Source organism: Lithobates pipiens, unplaced genomic scaffold (assembly GCF_037356315.1).
Source record: "Lithobates pipiens isolate NorthernLeopardFrog02 unplaced genomic scaffold, aLitPip1_a1.2 Scaffold_25, whole genome shotgun sequence".
Classification (NCBI taxonomy): Eukaryota; Metazoa; Chordata; class Amphibia; order Anura; family Ranidae; genus Lithobates; species Lithobates pipiens.
The window spans coordinates 149,096,372-149,114,206 of NW_027507787.1; the positions used below are offsets into that span (position 1 = coordinate 149,096,372).

A 17,835-nucleotide genomic window follows, 5' to 3' on the forward strand; every position below is an offset into this window, starting at 1 on the left:
GCGGTATGGTTCGGTTGTATGGGTCACTTTCATAATGGAAACACTCAAAATAGCATACCGTACCGATCCGCTCAGTGGAAATGCGGCATAAGTGTACACCAAAGACGACGAGAACATTCAGCACAGCAGGGGGCAAAGTCAGTCCCATTCATTAGACAAGGTACTAATAAAAGATCAGTCACCAATGTAGAGCTGTGTAGTCTAGCTACCAGCTACTAACCTAAAATAACAATGACAGATCGATATAACACAGCTCCACTCGAGCTCAGTGTTCATTCACAAATTCAACAGGACAGCAGGATGCAGCCTGCACCCAGTAGCCATCCCTGACTGAGCCAGAAGGAGCAAGGCCTCAAGAACAGACTTTGTACTGCCACCTTGAAGCTTGGCTAGAGAGGAGCGAGTTGAGGGAGCAGTGGGAAGCCGGACCACATGAGAGGCAACGTGGCCCACCGGGCTGGTGGTGAGCACTGATGTGGAGGTACACACAATGGTAGGAAAACAAAAGCTAAAAAAGGAACCAAGCCAGTGCCATCAGAAACTGCACAGCCAACCCACACCTTCTGCTGCTGCCTCCTCCTACAATGAATCAGCTGGGCACACGCCTGTCCACCCCATCCCTGGCTTACCTGACTATGCATGACCAGCCAGTGCCCTCTCACGTGAGAACCTCTGACCACCAGAAACCTTGAGCAATGTCAAAAGCAGGCACTGTCATGTCTCATTGCCATTTATGGAGCATTGAACCCTATGGGCCACCATCCTGGGCTATGTAGAGACACTTGACTTAGAGGATGACTACTGTAGCAAAAAAATAGGATTTTTAAAACAGCTTACCTGTAAAATACTTTTAAATTTAAATCAGTGGACACAGAGCCATAGTAGTTACTATGTGGGTTATATCGGACCAACAGGTGCTGGACACTGGCATGCCCCTAAGGCGTATACTTCCCCATATAACCTCTCCCTTTACTGGGAGTCCTCAGTTTTGTAGCCAAGCAATACAAGTGTATAATAAGAAGGGAGGGACCTCTGTGTCCCCTGATGTACAAAGAAAAGCTTACCTGTTTTAAAAATCCTATTTTCTTTTTACATCAGGGGACACAGAGCCATAGTAGTTACTATGTAGGATGTCCCATAGCAATGGCAACTGAACGGGGGGAGACAAAAAAAAAAAAAAAAAAAAGAAATGAAGTCAGAGGGCTCATACTACAGCCCGCAGCACACTGCGCCCAAAGGCAATATCCTCATGATAATCGTCCTGGTTGAGTGTGCTTTAACATGAAAAGGAGGAATGTTCTTTAACCAGTTGCCGACCGCCGCACGCCGATGTACGTCGGTACAATGGCACGGGCAGGCATAAGGACATACATGTACGTCCCTTGCCTCCCGCGGGTCGGGGGCCCTATCGGGCCCCCGCCCGGTGCCTGCGGCGGTCGGTATTCGTTCGGGAGCGATCCCGGACGAGGGGACGGCCATTCATTCATGGCCACCCCCTCGCGATCGCTCCCGACGAATAGAAATCCCCGGTGACATCACTTCCTCTCCTGTAATGTAAACACAGGAGAGGAAGTGATGTATTCTCTCCTCCGTGTCGGTAGTTTTCGTTCCGACACGGAGGAGAGCGGATCAGTAAGTTGCACCAACACTCACACACACAGTAGAACATGCCAGGCACACTCACACCCCCCCTTTACCCCCCGATCACCCCCCCAATTACCCCTGCCCCCCAGTCACAGTGACACCAATGTCATTTTTTTTTTTTTTTTTTTTTTTTTGCATTGGTGTCATTTGTGACTGTAATAACTGTTAGGGCAGTTAGAGTTAGCCCCCTTTAGTTCTAATGTACCCCCCTAACCCCCCCAATAAAGGTTTAACCCCGTGATCACCCCCCGTCGCCAGTGTCACTAAGGCTGGGTTCACATTGCAGCGGTTTATGAGAACGAATGTGATTCGCACCGCACTGCAGTGCAAATCACATCCGATCTCTGTGCGATTCGAGTTCAGCCATTCGCCGCACCCGCCGCACCCGCCATACCCGCCGCACCCGCCGCAAATTCGCACGGGACCCTTTTTTTGGCCCGCAGCAGAATCGGATCGCATGGGTGTTCACACCATGCGATCCGAGTTTGCAGATCGCACTGCGATATGCGAACTGATCTGGGGGTGTCAGTAACATTTCACTGACACTCCCAGCAGTTCGCATAGGGCAGTGTGAACTGCCGCCGGGAGGCATGCGATGCGGGAACCCGCCGCGGATTCGCGGCGTTTCCGCATCGCTCCAGTGTGAACCCAGCCTAATAAGCGATCATTTTTCTGATCGCCGTATTAGTGTCACAGGTGACGCTAGTTAGGCAGGTAGGTATTTAGGTTCGCCGCAGCTTTTTATAGCGCCAGGGACCCCCATATACTACCGCATAAAGCCCCCTGATTGCCCCCTAGTTAACCCTTTCACCAGTGATCACCATATAACTGTTACAGGTGACGCTGGTTGGTTAGTTATTTTTTTACAGTTTCAGGGCACCCGCCATTTATTACCTAATAAAGGTTTAACCCCCTGATCACCCGGCGGGTGTCATTTGTGACTAATAACTGTTAGGGCAGTTAGGGTTAGCCCCCTTTAGTTCTAAGGTACCCCCCTAACCCCCCCAATAAAGGTTTAACCCCGTGATCACCCCCCGTCGCCAGTGTCACTAAGGCTGGGTTCACATTGCAGCGGTTTATGAGAACGGATGTGATTCGCACCGCACTGCAGTGCAAATCACATCCGATCTCTGTGCGATTCGAGTTCAGCCATTCACCGCACCCGCCGCACCCGCCGCAAATTCGCACGGGACCCTTTTTTTGGCCCGCAGCAGAATCGGATCGCATGGGTGTTCACACCATGCGATCCGAGTTTGCAGATCGCACTGCGATATGCGAACTGATCTGGGGGTGTCAGTAACATTTCACTGACACTCCCAGCAGTTCGCATAGGGCAGTGTGAACTGCCGCCGGGAGGCATGCGATGCGGGAACCCGCCGCGCATTCGTGGCGTTCCCGCATCGCTCCAGTGTGAACCCAGCCTAATAAGCGATCGTTTTTCTGATCGCTGTATTAGTGTCACAGGTGACGCTAGTTAGGCAGGTAGGTATTTAGGTTCGCTGCAGCTTTTTATAGCGCCAGGGACCCCCATATACTACCGCATAAAGCCCCCTAATTGCCCCCTAGTTAACCCTTTCACCAGTGATCACCATATAACTGTTACAGGTGACGCTGGTTGGTTAGTTATTTTTTTATAGTTTCAGGGCACCCGCCATTTATTACCTAGTCTCACTAGTGTACCCCTAAATTTAGGGGTGTCTACTTTCCAAAATGGGGTCATTTGGGGGGGGTTTGTGCCATCTTGGCATTTTATGGCCTTCAAAACTGTAACGCCCTTAGAAAGCCTGAAGGCGGTGCTTGGTTTTCGGGGCCCCGTACGCGGCTAGGCTCCCAAAAAGTCCCACATATGTGGTATCCCCATACTCAGGAGAAGCAGCAGAATTTATTTTGGGGTGTCATTTCACATACGCCCATAGCATGTGTGAGCAATATATCATTTAGTGACAACTTTGTGTAAAAAAAAAAAAAAATTTTTTTTTTTTGTCATTATTCAATCGCTTGAGGCAAAAAAATAAAATATTCAATGGGCTCAACATGCCTCTTATCAATTTCCTTAGGGGGTCTACTTTCCAAAATGGGGTCATTTGGGGGGGTTTTGTACTGCCCTGCCATTTTAGCACCTCAAGAAATGAGATAGGCAGTCGTAAACTAAAAGCTGCGTAAATTCCAGAAAACGTACCTTAGTTTGTAGATGTGACAACTTTTGCGCAAACCAATAAATATACAATTATTGACTTTTTTTTTACCAAAGACATGTGGCTGAATACATTTTGGCCTAAATGTATGACTAAAATTGAGTTTATTGGATTTTTCTAATAACAAAAAGTAGAAAATATCATTTTTTTTCAAAATTTGCGGTCTTTTTACGTTTATATCGCAAAAAATAAAAATCGCAGAGGCAATCAAATACCATCAAAAGAAAGCTCTATTTGTGGGAAGAAAAGGACGCAAATTTTGTTTGGGTACAACATTGCATGACCGCGCAATTACCAGTTAAAGCAGCGCAGTGCCAAAGTGTAAAAAGACCTCTGGTCATTTACCAGCAAAATGGTCCGGTCTGAAAGTGGTTAAAACATACGCCTGAATAATGACCTGACGAATCCATTTCGAAATAGTGGATGTAGACGCTGCCTGTGCTCTTTGGACCATCTGGCAGTACGAACAAAAAATCTAATTTACGAACCTGAGCGGTCGCCTTTGATTATACTCTGACCGCTCTTAATACATCAAGGGAATGTAGAGCCTTCTCTTCCCTAGATCGAGGCTCTGGAAAGAAGGAAGGAAGGAAGAATATCCTGGTTTAAGTGAAAACCTGTCATCACCTTTGGCAGGAAACCACCTTATGCATGATCAGATATGGCTCTTTACAAGAGAGAATCGATAGTTCCGATATTCTTCTAGCAGAAGAAATGGCAACCAGAAAGACCATCTTTCTAGTCAAAAGGACCAAGGGAATTTCACGTAGAGGTTCAAAAGGCTGTTTCTGCAAAGCCGACAAGACCAAAATTATAATCTCAAGGATTTAGAGGTGCCTTGATAGGATGATTGATCCGTGTTACCCCCTGAACAAAGCTAAAGGCCATGAAAAGATATTGACAAGGCCAAGATCTGTAGTATTCAAGGCCAGATTCACAATCCTTTGGAATGTGAGTCTCAATAGCCAGACCATTAAGTTTAGCGTCTGTAAGGTAGGATGGAATATTGGACCTTGCGCGAGAAGGTCTGGCCGTAATGGCAGAGTCCAAGGAAAGCCTACTGCCATCTTTAGGATCTCTGCAAACCAAGACCTTCTGGGCCACGCTGGGGCCACCAAAATCACCTCTTTTTGTTGCCATTTGATCCTGCGAAGAAGACTCGGAAGAAGCAGAACTGGAGGAAATGCATAGATCATAGAAAACCGATCAAATGGGAAGACTAATGTGTGTTCCGCAAGCTAGCGGATCCTTTGTTCAACACAACGTTGTCAACCTTGTTGTTGAATCTGTTTGCGAGCAGGTCTACGTCTGGAGTACCCCATCTGACGTCACAAGGAAGAGGTTGGGGTGAAGAGACCAGTCTCCCAGAAACAAGTGTTGACAGCTCAAGTAGTCCGCCTGCCAATTCTCTATCCCGAGAATTAATTTTGTCAATAGGCAAGGAACATGATTTACCCCTTTTTGGTCTGCACGACTCCTTGCACCTCCTTGGCGATTGATGCAAGCCACAGCCATGGCGTTGTCCGACTGAATCCTGACAGGATAGTCCCTCAGTCTGACCGTCCAGGCCTTTAGAGCCAGACGAATTGCCTGAATCTCCAAAATGTTGATAGGCAAGGTCCTTTCCAACATGGGCCACTTCCCCTGGACAGAATCCTCTTCCAGGACTGCTCCCCAGCCTAGAAGACTGGCATCCGTAGTCGCCACTTTCCAGCAGACTGGTAGAAATGATTTTCCCTTTTGAAGGTTGCTGGATATCACCAATTTAGGCTCTGACGTAGGTCGGGAGCCAGATGAATTGGGAAATCTAAGGCCTGAAGCTTCTTATTCCAGGCTGAGAGGATTGCGTTTCGTAGCAATCTTGAATGAAACTGCGCGTAAGGGACGGCCTCAAAAGAGGCCACCATCTTTCCCAACAGTCCCATGCACAACCGAATGGAAGGCTTTTTTTGCCCGAGTTGAATTAGTGCTACAATGGAACCAATTCTTTTCTGGGGTAGAAATACCCTTTTCTGTATGGCATCTATGAACAGACCCAGGTACTGTACTCTCCTTGATGGTTTTAAGGAGGATTTTTGGAGGTTGAGAATCCAGCCTAGAGATTCCAGGTAGCTTACAGTTGTAACCAAACTGTGGTTGAGCCCTGAAACTGAATGATCTACTAAAAGTAGATTGTCTAAGTAGGCTAGGACCGTTATTCCCAGAGCCCTTAATCTGGCTAAAGGAGGGGCCAGAATCTTTGAGAATACCGGTTGAGCTGTGGCTAGACCGAATGGCAGAGCCACAAACTGAAAATTTGTATTTTCTACTTCAAAAAGGTAGATCAATTGAAGCCAAAAAAAAAAAAAAAAAATCGGCTCCTTGCAGGATGGCTACAACCGACCGGATTGACTCAATGCGAAAGGATCAGATGGTCAGTGCTGATTCAGATCTCTGAGATCTAGAATAGGTCTTACTTCTCCGTTTGGCTTCAGAACCGTAAAGAGGTTTGAATAAAAAGTTGTGCCTTGTTGCTCTAAGGGAACTTCTGATATCACTGATTTGGATAGTAGATGATCCAGTGCTAGAAGGAGAGCCTTCTTCTCTGGATCCTTGGGAACATATGACCTTAGAAACCGAGGAGACGGAAAAACTTGGAACTCTAGATTTCTCTGTAACCTAGAGAAACGGCAGAAGCCACCCATCTGTCTTGACATTGCTCCTACCAGATCCTTGAGAATGGCAGAAGCCTTCCCCCCCACCTGAGCGAGCGGGGGCGCCCCTTCATAAGGATGATTTAGCACAGCCGTTTCTGAGCGGAAAATGAGGACCCTCATCTATGGCGTGGCTCCTTAGCCTTCCTGGTCTGTGGGAGTAGTGTACGCTTACCACCTGTGGAATTTTTAATAATGTCATCTAATGAGGCTCCAAAGAGCCAGTCGCCAAGGAAGGGAAGATCCGTCAGGGCTTTCTTGGATGCCTGGTCAGCTGATCAGCATTTGAGCCAAATCAGGCACCGCAGCCCCACTGCCGACACTGAAGCCCTGGATAACAGAGGAAGGGTATCCAGGGCTGCGTCACAAACGTACTTAAGGCCTTGTACTAATTGGTCTGCTAGTTCTTCGCAGACAGGAGAAGCCTGTTGCTCTCCCAATTCGCGGTGCAAAAGTTGTGCCCACTCAGTGAGTGTTTGAGACACAAGTGCGGATGCCAGTACTGGTCGCACAGATGACCCCACAACCATAAACAAGAAACGAGCCACTGCCTCGGCCTTCCTGTCCGTGGGGTCCTTAAAGGCAGGACTCCGCTCAACCGGGATCGTGGTTACTTCGTTTAACCTGGATACTGGGGGGGGGGGTCCACGACCGGAGGAGCCAACAACTTTTTAAGAAGGCTCTCCTTAAAGGGGTAACGAACCGCTATGTATTTGAGGACTGAAAAGTCCATTGTGGTCGACCTTCCTTGTAAATTAACTTCTCGAAATAAGTCAGATACGGGAACCCCTTTAGGTGTATGGACTGGCTTACGGGACTCAAAAAGGGACCACTACATCAGCAGAGGGATCTGCTGGCTCCTGAATTTTCAGGGTATCACGCACAGCTGTGACAAGTGCTCCAACAATCGCTTCGTCGCGCATGGACCCGGACGAGGACTAATCCCCACTGTCCAATCGGTCCTGGCAGCGTCGTTTGAAACTACAGAACAGGGGGTCACCAGCCTCAGCAGGGCCAGAGTCTGCGTCAGCTCTCCCCGCAGGACAGGGGGGTGTTTTTTACCACCTTTGCACCCACGCACAGTCTCCATCTTGGCAACAAACGAATTAAGGACTGCCAACAAAGCATTCAGAGGCACTGCACTGTCTGCAGGTGAACCGGTTGCAATTGCCTGGATTTCGGGGGAAGAAACACCAGTTTCTGAAGCCATGCTGAACCTACCCTGTCTGCCACCTGTTGGGGACTAAAGTCAGTGTTGGTCCCACACTTCAAACTGCTGCTGGGTGAGGGGCTCCTCCCGCAGGACTCACCACCCTGACCAAGTTATGCGCCGTCCAGCTAGGTTTGCCTGTGTCAGCTCCCAGATGCATAAGTTACCACAGCGCGCTGTGCTGAGCTGTTCTGAATAGCGCTGAAACTGAAAAGCGTGTTCAGGCTTAAAAAAAATGGCTTCCAAGGGTCCATTATAAAGGACATAATCACAAGGAAAATGGCCGCCGGACTACAAGAAATGGAGGCAGAGCATGCTGCTCCCTGGACACACCAAAAATGGCCGCCGAGCACTGTATAACATGAGGGACAGTGAAAAAACAGGCAGAGAAACGGCAGAGAAACGGCAGAGAAACGGCAGAGAAACGGCAGAGAAACGGCAGAGAAACGGCGCTACAGCGATCAACAGACACAGCCTCCAGACACATCAGGGGAGAGACCTACACACATCCAGGGCAAAGCTATCCAGCGCAGTCTTCCCCCCAGGTGAGAGCCCCCCCAGAGAGCCCCTGTAGCATCCCCCACAGAGAAGGGGAGGGAGATAGGGACAGGGGAGAGGAGAGAGGTAGGTGAGGGACCCCCGAATCAACCTCCCAGGGAATGTCCAGCTGCTTAGCCCCAACGAGGCAGGGAGAGCTGTACTTACCAGTCCTGAAGAGCTGGGAGACATTTAATCACAGACCCACTCTCCAATCAGTACAGGGTGGCTGCTGGCCTGGCACACACATCAGTAGCCCGGTCATATGCGTTTCCCCCGGAGCATTACGCTCACCTGCCGCCCCTGAAGCTGGGGGCATGTCGGGGCCGACCCAGCATGGAGCTCTGGTCTGCACACCCTCGCTGGCCAGGCTGGGGAGACTACAAGTATAAGAGTATTCAGCCTGTCACCCAGCCGGCTGTTGATATTAAAGATCCTGTGATCTGCTCTTGCACAAAAAAGCAAAACGTCTGCAGAAAAATCCACGGACCGATGGGCCCGCAGGGTTCCTAGGTCTTTCTCCTTCACTAGGCAGAAAAAAAACTGAGGCTGCGGTAGAAGGCTGAGGGGTTGTTACCTAAGAAACTTCCCCTTGGGCGGAACTAGAAAGTTCTAGTTTTATTATCACAGGTTAACATGTTCTGCCTAGTCCTCTCCTGAAGGTGGCTTAACAACCCAATGGTCTAAGAAAGGAGCTGTGTCAGTAGGCACAGTGAGCGCCGTGGGGCTTTGCGGTAGATCTGCTGGCTGCTACTGCATGAGCATATTACGCAGTCCTGCCAGCGCTCTTTTTTCTTTCACAAAAGTCAGTGCTGCAGGGCTGTGTAACCTATCTGCTGTTGCCATATTTGTGTACTAGCAGCCAGCAGATCACACAGGATGGCAGCACTGAATGATCACTAAATTACTTTAAAAATTGGGAACTGTACAAACATTTTTAAAGAGGGAGCAGTGCCTAGTACTGTATCTCCTCTATAGAAAATCTCATAAATTGGGCTCCAGGCTGGGGTGGAGCTACAGCACAAATAGAAGTAAAAACAATAGGATTTTTTTTACTCACCGTAAAATACTTTTCTCTGTAATTCACCGACTGACACAGCTACTCTCCGTAACTAAATGGTTTGTTAACGTGCCACAAGGAGAACTAAGAAAAATTCTAACACACAGAATTGTCAGTACCGCCTAGGGGGCGGACCCTGTGCTAACAACCCTCCCTACTGCCCCAGCAACTTCAGTACGTCAACAAGCAGTATAACTTAGAAAAAAGGAGGGGTGGGTGCTGTGTTGGTTGGTGAATTACAGAGAAAAGGATTTTGAGACGAGTACAAAAATCCTATTTTCTCTTATATTCACCGACCGACACAGCTCCTCTAACTAAATGGGATGTCCCCAAGCAGTGCCAAACGAGGGGTGGGAAAAAACAGCATAAAAACTTCATCCACCATGGCAAGTGGGAACTAGTGAAACTAAATCCACAAAAAAAAAAAAAAAAAAAAAAAAAAAAAACACACACACACACACACACACACACACAGTATATGGGGAAAAAAACACTGCCACATAACCGGGTATTCTCAACATGAGAGATCCCCAACACCGCAACATTTTGCGGACGTAATGCAACAGTGCATTAAAAAAAAAACAAAAACAAACACAGTACTGTTTTTTTTTTCGAAAAACCAGGAAAAAAAAAAATAGGATTTTTGTACTAGTCGTAAAATCCTTTTCTCTGTAATTCACCGACCAACACAGCTCCTCTCTAACTACATGGGTTGTATAGCCTGCCATTAGGAGAAACTAGGCAAAATTGTTACACAATACACAACTTTAATCCCGCCCTGGGGGGCAGGCCTCCGTGCTATCAACCCTCCTCCTGCTGCTAGCAGCTTCAGTACGTCAACAAGCAGTATAACATACAAAAAGGAGGGGTAGGTGCTGTGTCGGTCGGTGTATTACAGAGAAAAGGATTTTATGGCAAGTACAAAAATCCTATTTTCTCTTATATTCACCGACCGACAGCTCCTCTCTGTAATTACATGGGCCTATAGTGAAACTAAACCCACAAAAAATAAAATAAAAATAAAAAACAGCAGTGTGTGGAACCGAGCATCCTCAACAGGAGTGATCCCCCAGACCGCAACCTTGCCGAAGTAATGCAACAGTGCAGTAACGAAACAGTACTGCGTTTTTATCGAAAAACCAGGGAAAAACTCAATAGCAACTACGCGGCCGCCTGCAAAACTTTGCAGCCAAAACCAGCATCAGTCGATGCACTGACAGCAGAACAGGTCGCCACCTTACACACCTGAGCGACAGACACTTGGTGGTGGAAGGCCCAAGACGTTCCAATTGCTCTTGTAGAGTAGGCCGTGACTGAAAAGAGGCACCTGCCCCTTCAAGGTGTAGGCTTGGGCAACAATCTGTCTGATCCACCTGGAAATGGTGGCCGACGAGACCGCCATACCCTTCTTAAGACCAGCCAACGAAACAGACAGTGAGTCTGACTTCCGAAAGGAATCCGTGACAGACAAGTACACCTTCAGAGCCCTAACCACATTGCTTCGGCTTAGGACACAACAATGGTAATACAATGTCCTCATTGATACGAAATGCCGAGACCACTTTTCGTAGAAAGGACGGTTGCAGACGCATCACCACCTTATCCCTGGATGACCAGATAAGGCGACTTGCAGGACAAGGCCGCCAGTTCCGAAACCCTCCTGGCCGATGTGATGGCCACTAGAAAGACCACCTCCTGTAAAAGGTCAACAGAGGAATCTCCCTGATATTCTCAAACGGCGGCTTCTGAAGCGCCGTCAACGCCAGGTTCAAATCCCACGGAAGCAACAGAGGATGCACCGGAGGGACTACATGGCGCACCCCCTGAACAAAAGTACTCACTAGTGAGCGAGACGCTAGGGGTCGCTGAAAAAAAAAAAAAAAAAAAAAAAAAAAAAAAAGCCAAAAAGCTGAAATTTGCCCCTTGATGGTGCTCAACGCCAACCTCTGGTCTACACCTTGCTGAAGAAACAGCAGATTCCTGGATATAGAGGAGCGTGGATGCCACCCTTTCTCCTCACACATGGAGATGTAGGCCTTCCAGGTACGATGGTATATCTTCCTGGAAGATTTCCACGCTCTCTGCCTAGTAGGAATCACAGAGTCCGACAGACCTCGGTTCCTCGATACCTGGGTTTCAAAAGCCAGGCTGTTAAAGCCAGCGATGATAAAACAGGGTGAAAGATTGGACCTTGACATAGGAGTCCCTCTCACAGCGGCAGTCGCCAGGGAGCGTCCGCCACCAGACGCACCAGGTCTGAGTACCAGGGCCGCTGAAGCCAATCTGGGGCAACCAGGATTACTGGAATCCCCTCGGCCTCCACTCTGCGAAGCTGAGGTGGCAACAGTTTCAGTGGAGGAAAGGCGTGGATCTCTTGTCCTGGACACGAATCTCGGCACCTTCCGATTGAGACAGGAGGCCAATAGATCCACATCTGGTGTGCCCCATTTCAGGCACAGCAGCCTGAATATCTCCAGATGCAATGCCCATTCTCCTGGGTCCAGCATCTGTCGACTCATAGTCCACCTGACAATTTTCCACCGCCGGGATGTAAATGGCCGACAGGGCCGGAGGGTGTGGCTCTGCCCACCGAAGTATGTGAGCGACCTCCCGAACAGCAGCTGAGCGTCTTGTTCCCCCTTGGTGATTGACGTATGCCACAGCTGTGGCATTGTCCGTCTCGATCCTGATCGGACACCCCTGAATTCTCACTGACCATGTGAAGAGGCATAGCCTGATCGCTCTCAACTCGAGCAGATTGATCGGCAACTTGGATTCTTCCGTCGACCAGAGGCCCTGAGCCGACTGAACCCCCATCACTCCACCCCAGCTGGATAGATTGGCGTCCGTTGTGATCATTGTCCACTTCAGAGGTAGGAACGATTTTCCGGACTGAATCACCGGGGGCCACCAGATCAGTGAGTCTCTGACTGACTGGCTCACCTGGATCTGTCGATCCAGGGACAACTGAGATTTGTCTAATTTTGTCAAAATCTCCTTCTGCAGGACTCTGGTGTTAAACTGGGCATCTGGTACTGCCTTGAAGGAGGCTACCATGGGACCCAGGACTCGCATGCAAAAACGTAGCGACGACCACTTGCGGCTCATAAGCAGTTTCACTGCGGACCTGAGAGTCTGCAGTTTGTCTGAAAGGAGAAAAACTCTTGCTTCCCTGGAGTCCAGCAGCAAGCCTATGTACTCCAGATGCTGGGTCGGTACAATCACCAACTTCTTTAGGTTTAACAGCCACCCAAATTTTTGCAGGGTCTGCATAGTGATCTTCCGCTTTAGGAGTAGATCGTCTAGGTATCCCACGATCGCGATCCTACGTTGCCAGAGCAACGCCAAAACTGGAGCCAATACCTTGGTAAAGACTCGGGGGACTTATGCCACACCAAAAGGAAGCGCCACAAACTGGTAGTGGGCTAGTGGCGGGTTTTGTCGAGCCCTGGTCTAGGTAACCCACAATCGTGATCCCGCATTGTTGAAGCAACGCCAATACTGGAGCCAGTACTTTGATAAGCACTCAGGGGGCTGATGCCAGGCCAAAAAGGGAGAGTCACAAATTGGCAATGGGCTTCCCGACCGCCAAACGCAGAAATTTTTGATGCCGAAGGCATATGGGTATGTGCAGGTATGCATACCGGATGTCTAAGGATGCCAGGGAGTTCCCTTGATGGAGTGCCGCAACTACTGAGCAAAAATGGTTCCATTCTGAACCTCTGCACTTTTACAAAGTGATTGAGGGCTTTTAGGTCCAAGACTGGAGGTACCCCTTCCTTCTTGGGAACTACAGATTTGAGTAGAATCCCTGGAAGCGTGCCGATTCCGGAACTGGTACAACCACTCCGCGGTTAAACAGGTCCCTTACTGCCCAGAAGAGGGCCTCCCGGCGAGCCGGGAATAAGGGTATGCTGGAAGGGAAGAATCTGTTTGGCAGCCAAGAGAGAAACTATCTTGTAGCCTGTGGAAATCAGATCGCAGAACCACTGGTCAGATAACCGAGAGGACCACCGGGCTGCAAACTCCCGAAGGAGACCCCCCACCAGAGACACGGGTAGGGGGGGGGGGCAAACCTTCATACAGTAGCACTTTTATTCGCAGGCTTGTGGTTCCAGGGACGTTTTTGACCGTCCGTAGTCGTCCTGTCCGGCTGGGGACGTTTTGTCAAAGCTCCGGGCGGACAAAAAAGAAGGAGGGCCCTTGTCTACGGCGTGGCTCCTTAGCCTTCCTGGCCTGTGGGAGTAGGGTACTCTTACCACCAGTGGCATTTTTAATAATGTCATCCAAGCAGGCTCCAAAGAGCCGGACGCCAAAGAAGGGAAGTTCCATCAGGGCTTTTTTGGATGCCTGGTTAGCCGACCAGTATTTTTGCCAAATCAGGCGCTTTAGCACCACAGCTGACACTGAAGCCCTGTATAACAGAGGGAGAGTATCCAGGGCCGCATCACAGACGTACTTAAGGCCTTGCACTAGTTGGTCTGCAAGTTCCACGCAGATAGGAGAAGCCTGTTGCTCTCCCAATTCGCGGCGCAAAAGTTTTGCCCACTCAGTCAGTGTCTGCGACACAAGTGCGGATGCCAGTACTGGTCGCACGGCTGACCCCACAACCGTAAACAGGGAATGAGCCACTGCCTCGGCCTTCCTGTCCATGGGATCCTTAAATGCAGGAGTCCCCTCAACCGGGATCGTGGTTACTTTATTTAACCTGGATACTGGGGGGGGGGGGCCACGACCGGAGGAGCCGACCATTTTTTGACAAGGCTCTCCTCAAAAAGGGTAAACGCACTGCCATGTATTTGGGGACCGAAAAAGGTCCGTTGCGGGCGACCCCATTCCTTGTAAATGAACTTGTCAAAATAAGCCAGATACGGGAACACCTTAGGTGAACGTGCTGGCTTGCGGGACCCAAAAGGGACCGGTACATCAGCAGAGGGATCTGCTGGCTTCTGAATCTTCAGGGTATCACGCACAACTGTGTTAAGTGCTCCAACAAGCGCTTTGTCCCAGGCGGGGACTCATCCTCACTGTCTGAGCGGTCCTGGTCAGCGTCATCTGACAAGACAGAGTAGGGTCACCAGCCTCAACAGGACCCAAGTCTGCGTCAGAGCTCTCCCCAGATGACGCCTCACCTTTCGTCCCACGCACCGCCTCCATCCTGTCAATGAATGAATTGAAGACCGCCATCAGGAAGTCCATGGGGACTGAGCAGTCTGCAGGTGACCCGGTTGCAATTACCTGGATTTCGGGGGAACAAACACCAGTTTCTAAAGCCATGCTGCCCCTACCCTGTCTGCCTCCCGAAGGAGACTTAGGACAGTGACAGTCCCACCCTCCTTGCTGCCGCTGGCTGAGGGGCTCTTTCCCGCTGGACTCACCACCCTGAGGAGTTCTGCGCTATCCAACAAGCAGTGCCTGTAATCCATGTGGGCTCCCAGGTGGAGAGGAAACAAAAGCCGTGTCCATGGCAGCCGCTGCAAATAGTGCCAAGCCGCTCTGAAGTGTGCACAGGCTTCAAAAAAATGGGCGCCCAGCGTCCAGTACAAAGACATAGAACACAGGGAAAATGGCTGCGAGAGCACATGCTACTGCTAGAGAAGACTGAAAAAAACGTTTTTCAGGCTCCCAGAAAATGGCCGCCAGTGTCCTGTATAGGCAATCACTTGGAAAATGGCCACTGAAGCCCAGGAAAGCATGCTGCCCCTGACCACATCTAAAATGGCTACCAAAGCAGCTCCATGAGGTGAGGTACAGGGAGAAAACGATGGCAGTGAACACAGCGCTGTACGAGACATCAGCAAAACCCTTACACTTATCTTTAAAAAAAGGTAGCTATATATTTCTTACTATTACCATAATTTAGCACCAAAGTGTAACCCAAAACCATTGCAGCAATACCACATATGTGTATGTTATTTGTACTAATAGCGCAGCCCAGAAATAATGCACATTTTACATTTTTTATCCTAACTAAAACACACTGACACCAATTTAAAAAAAAATTTTTTTTTTTTTTTTATTCTACCAAAAAAAATATATACACTGACCTAGCCATTATTTTTTTTTACCCTTTGGTTTACAGCTTCCTCTCCCGCAAAGAGAGGGAGATACAATACATCTTCCTCGCCATTCAAAAAAGGAAGTAAAAAGGGCCGGCTGCAGTGATAGATCACTGCGATAGCCAATCAGGGGCTATTACAGGAGTCCCAGGCCCCAAGCAGTGCGCTCCCCAGCACAGAGAGGTACAAATATATGTAGCCCCACAGAAAAAAAAGCCCAGTTCAGTGAGACTGCATGTGTGTGTACCGTTGGCGGGAAGAGGAAAAAAAAAAAAAAAAAAAACACCACACAACAACCCATAACAGTTCTTTTATTCCCTGTCCTCTTCCCTGCCCGTTCAAATCCCCCCCCATTGCAGATATCGATTTATCCTATGTCTGCTCTCTCCCCCTTTTTTCTTTTCCATGTGAATTCTTCAAAGACCCTTGTTTTTTGGGGGAATTACATTTACTTGTTTATTGTCAGATCTTTGCACATTGTTGGCTTCTTAGTTAGCAAATTGGTTTATCTATATTTCTTATGCTGATGCCTACAACTGTTTTAGTCTTAGACTATATGTACAAATTTTCTTAAATCTTGTAAAAAAAAAAAAAAAAACCCAAAGACTAGTCGTATGTCACTTGACAAGAATAATTGCATTACTAAGAATACCTGTTATGGGATAGGAATCTCTTCCAGGTCCAGCTGCCACATTCCCAAACATCTGAGGCGGAGAAATGGGTTTCCTCAGAGAGAGATGTATTCCAGCTCTCTTGTCCATGGTTCACAGAAATCACACTAAAGAACCTTAAATAAATTCTGCCAACTGGCTTCCAAAAAAAAAGAGAAAAAAAATATTTGGCATAAGCAATGAATGTGACATTTACCAAAAAAAAATAAAAAATAAAAAAAAAAAACACACACCTTTCACTGTCAGGGACGTTTTTGCTTTCTTTTTATTTTTTGCACATGTTTAAAAGCACATTATAGCCCTGAATATGGAATTTCTTTTTTTTGAAAGAGAGCCTGGAGAATAAAATGGTAATAGTTGCACTTTTTGTCACATATTTGCACAAATGTCATCAAACCCAATTTTAGTGCACACTAAAACACTATACGTTACCCAATGTTTAATAAAATATAAAAGACCCTCCCTCTTAGAATGTTAGCTCTAAGGAGCGGGCCCGCCATTTCCCACTATATTAAATGGTATTGTAGTTGAACTGTCTGCCCTCATGTTGTAAAGCGCTGCACAAACTGTCGGCGCTATACAAATGCTGTAAAATAAAAATAGTTACTGAAGAGGGTTGTGTCGAGCACACTGATACCAAAACATGTCAAGTCTTAAAATGTGCACACCTGTGAAAAGGCAATAAACTACATTACCCAACATTAAGTTTGGCAAAGCTTTAAAAGTTTCACAAGCCATCGGTCTAGAGTTAAAGCGGTATTAAACCCAAAAGTAAATATCTTGCAGCTTCAATTCTTAGATGTGATGTCTGCTTTCATTTTCTTTTTTACCTGGTGATCCAGCATGTAAAGTAGCACATAGATGAGTCATTTTTCATTCAGTAGGTTGGAAAAAAAGAAAAAAAGAAGACTTGATTCTTTCATCCACACATGGAAAACCTGACAGAGTGGTTATACAGAAGTTGATCAGTAGATTGACGCCTGTAAAACCACAGTGCCCATACATGATGAAAGTTTGACTAGTCCCTGCTGAACCAGTTGAATTTTGATCCATATACAGCCAGCTGAAGTCTGTTTCCCAAAAGAACAAGCTCTCCTGCAGGGATGAGATAAACCATTTAACACCGACAGGGGTGCTTATAGTGATCGACTTTAAATTTATACAATACCTTTATGCCAAAAGGAAAAAAGCATTTGCTGTAACTGAAAGTGTTAGCTGGGGTCTGGCTTCAATTCATTAGTGCATTTAAATCTGCTAGTACATCTAACACTCCCCTCCAGACAAAGCTGCTGTCCAAAAGGTGCCTCATGTGCTCCTTCATCCAGTGTGGGAGCTCTAATACAAGAGGTGCAATACTGGCCAGATCACCAGGTGTAAAAATGCCTGAAAAGAAATAACGCATCTAGAAATTGTTAAGCTGCAAAAATATTAAATTTTTGGTTCTGGGATTAATACTGTTTTACCCGTGAATGATACTTGGATATATTGCTTTAACTCCTGTTTAAACGCCTAAGGACCACTCCACATATTTACTGCGGCAGGGCAGCCCTTATGTTCAAAATCACATACCTGTACGGGATTTTTTTTCAAGGGCTCTGGGGCACCTATGTCCCCTGGAAACCCAGCAATCGTTTGTTGAGAGGCAGAACAGCGGTCTGCTTATGTAAACAAGGCAGATCGCTGTTCTGCTAATAAGGAAGATGGAGATCTTGCATTTCTGCTTCCTCCTACAGTGCAACCATCCCCCACACAGTTAGAAAGCATAC

The 17,835-nt window shown here is 47.8% G+C and overlaps 1 protein-coding gene across 1 annotated transcript in view; it reads right to left on the reverse strand.

Moving 5' to 3' along the window:
• Window positions 1-16,203, reverse strand: part of TDRD1 (tudor domain containing 1) — a 299,412-nt gene extending 283,209 nt beyond the window's left edge. Inside the window, exon 1 of the mRNA XM_077453765.1 lies at window positions 16,051-16,203. Coding sequence (XP_077309891.1) covers window positions 16,051-16,159 — 109 coding nt within the window. The 5' untranslated portion in view covers window positions 16,160-16,203. The remainder of the gene's footprint in view (window positions 1-16,050) is intronic.
• Between the last annotated feature and the right edge of the window lie 1,632 nt (window positions 16,204-17,835).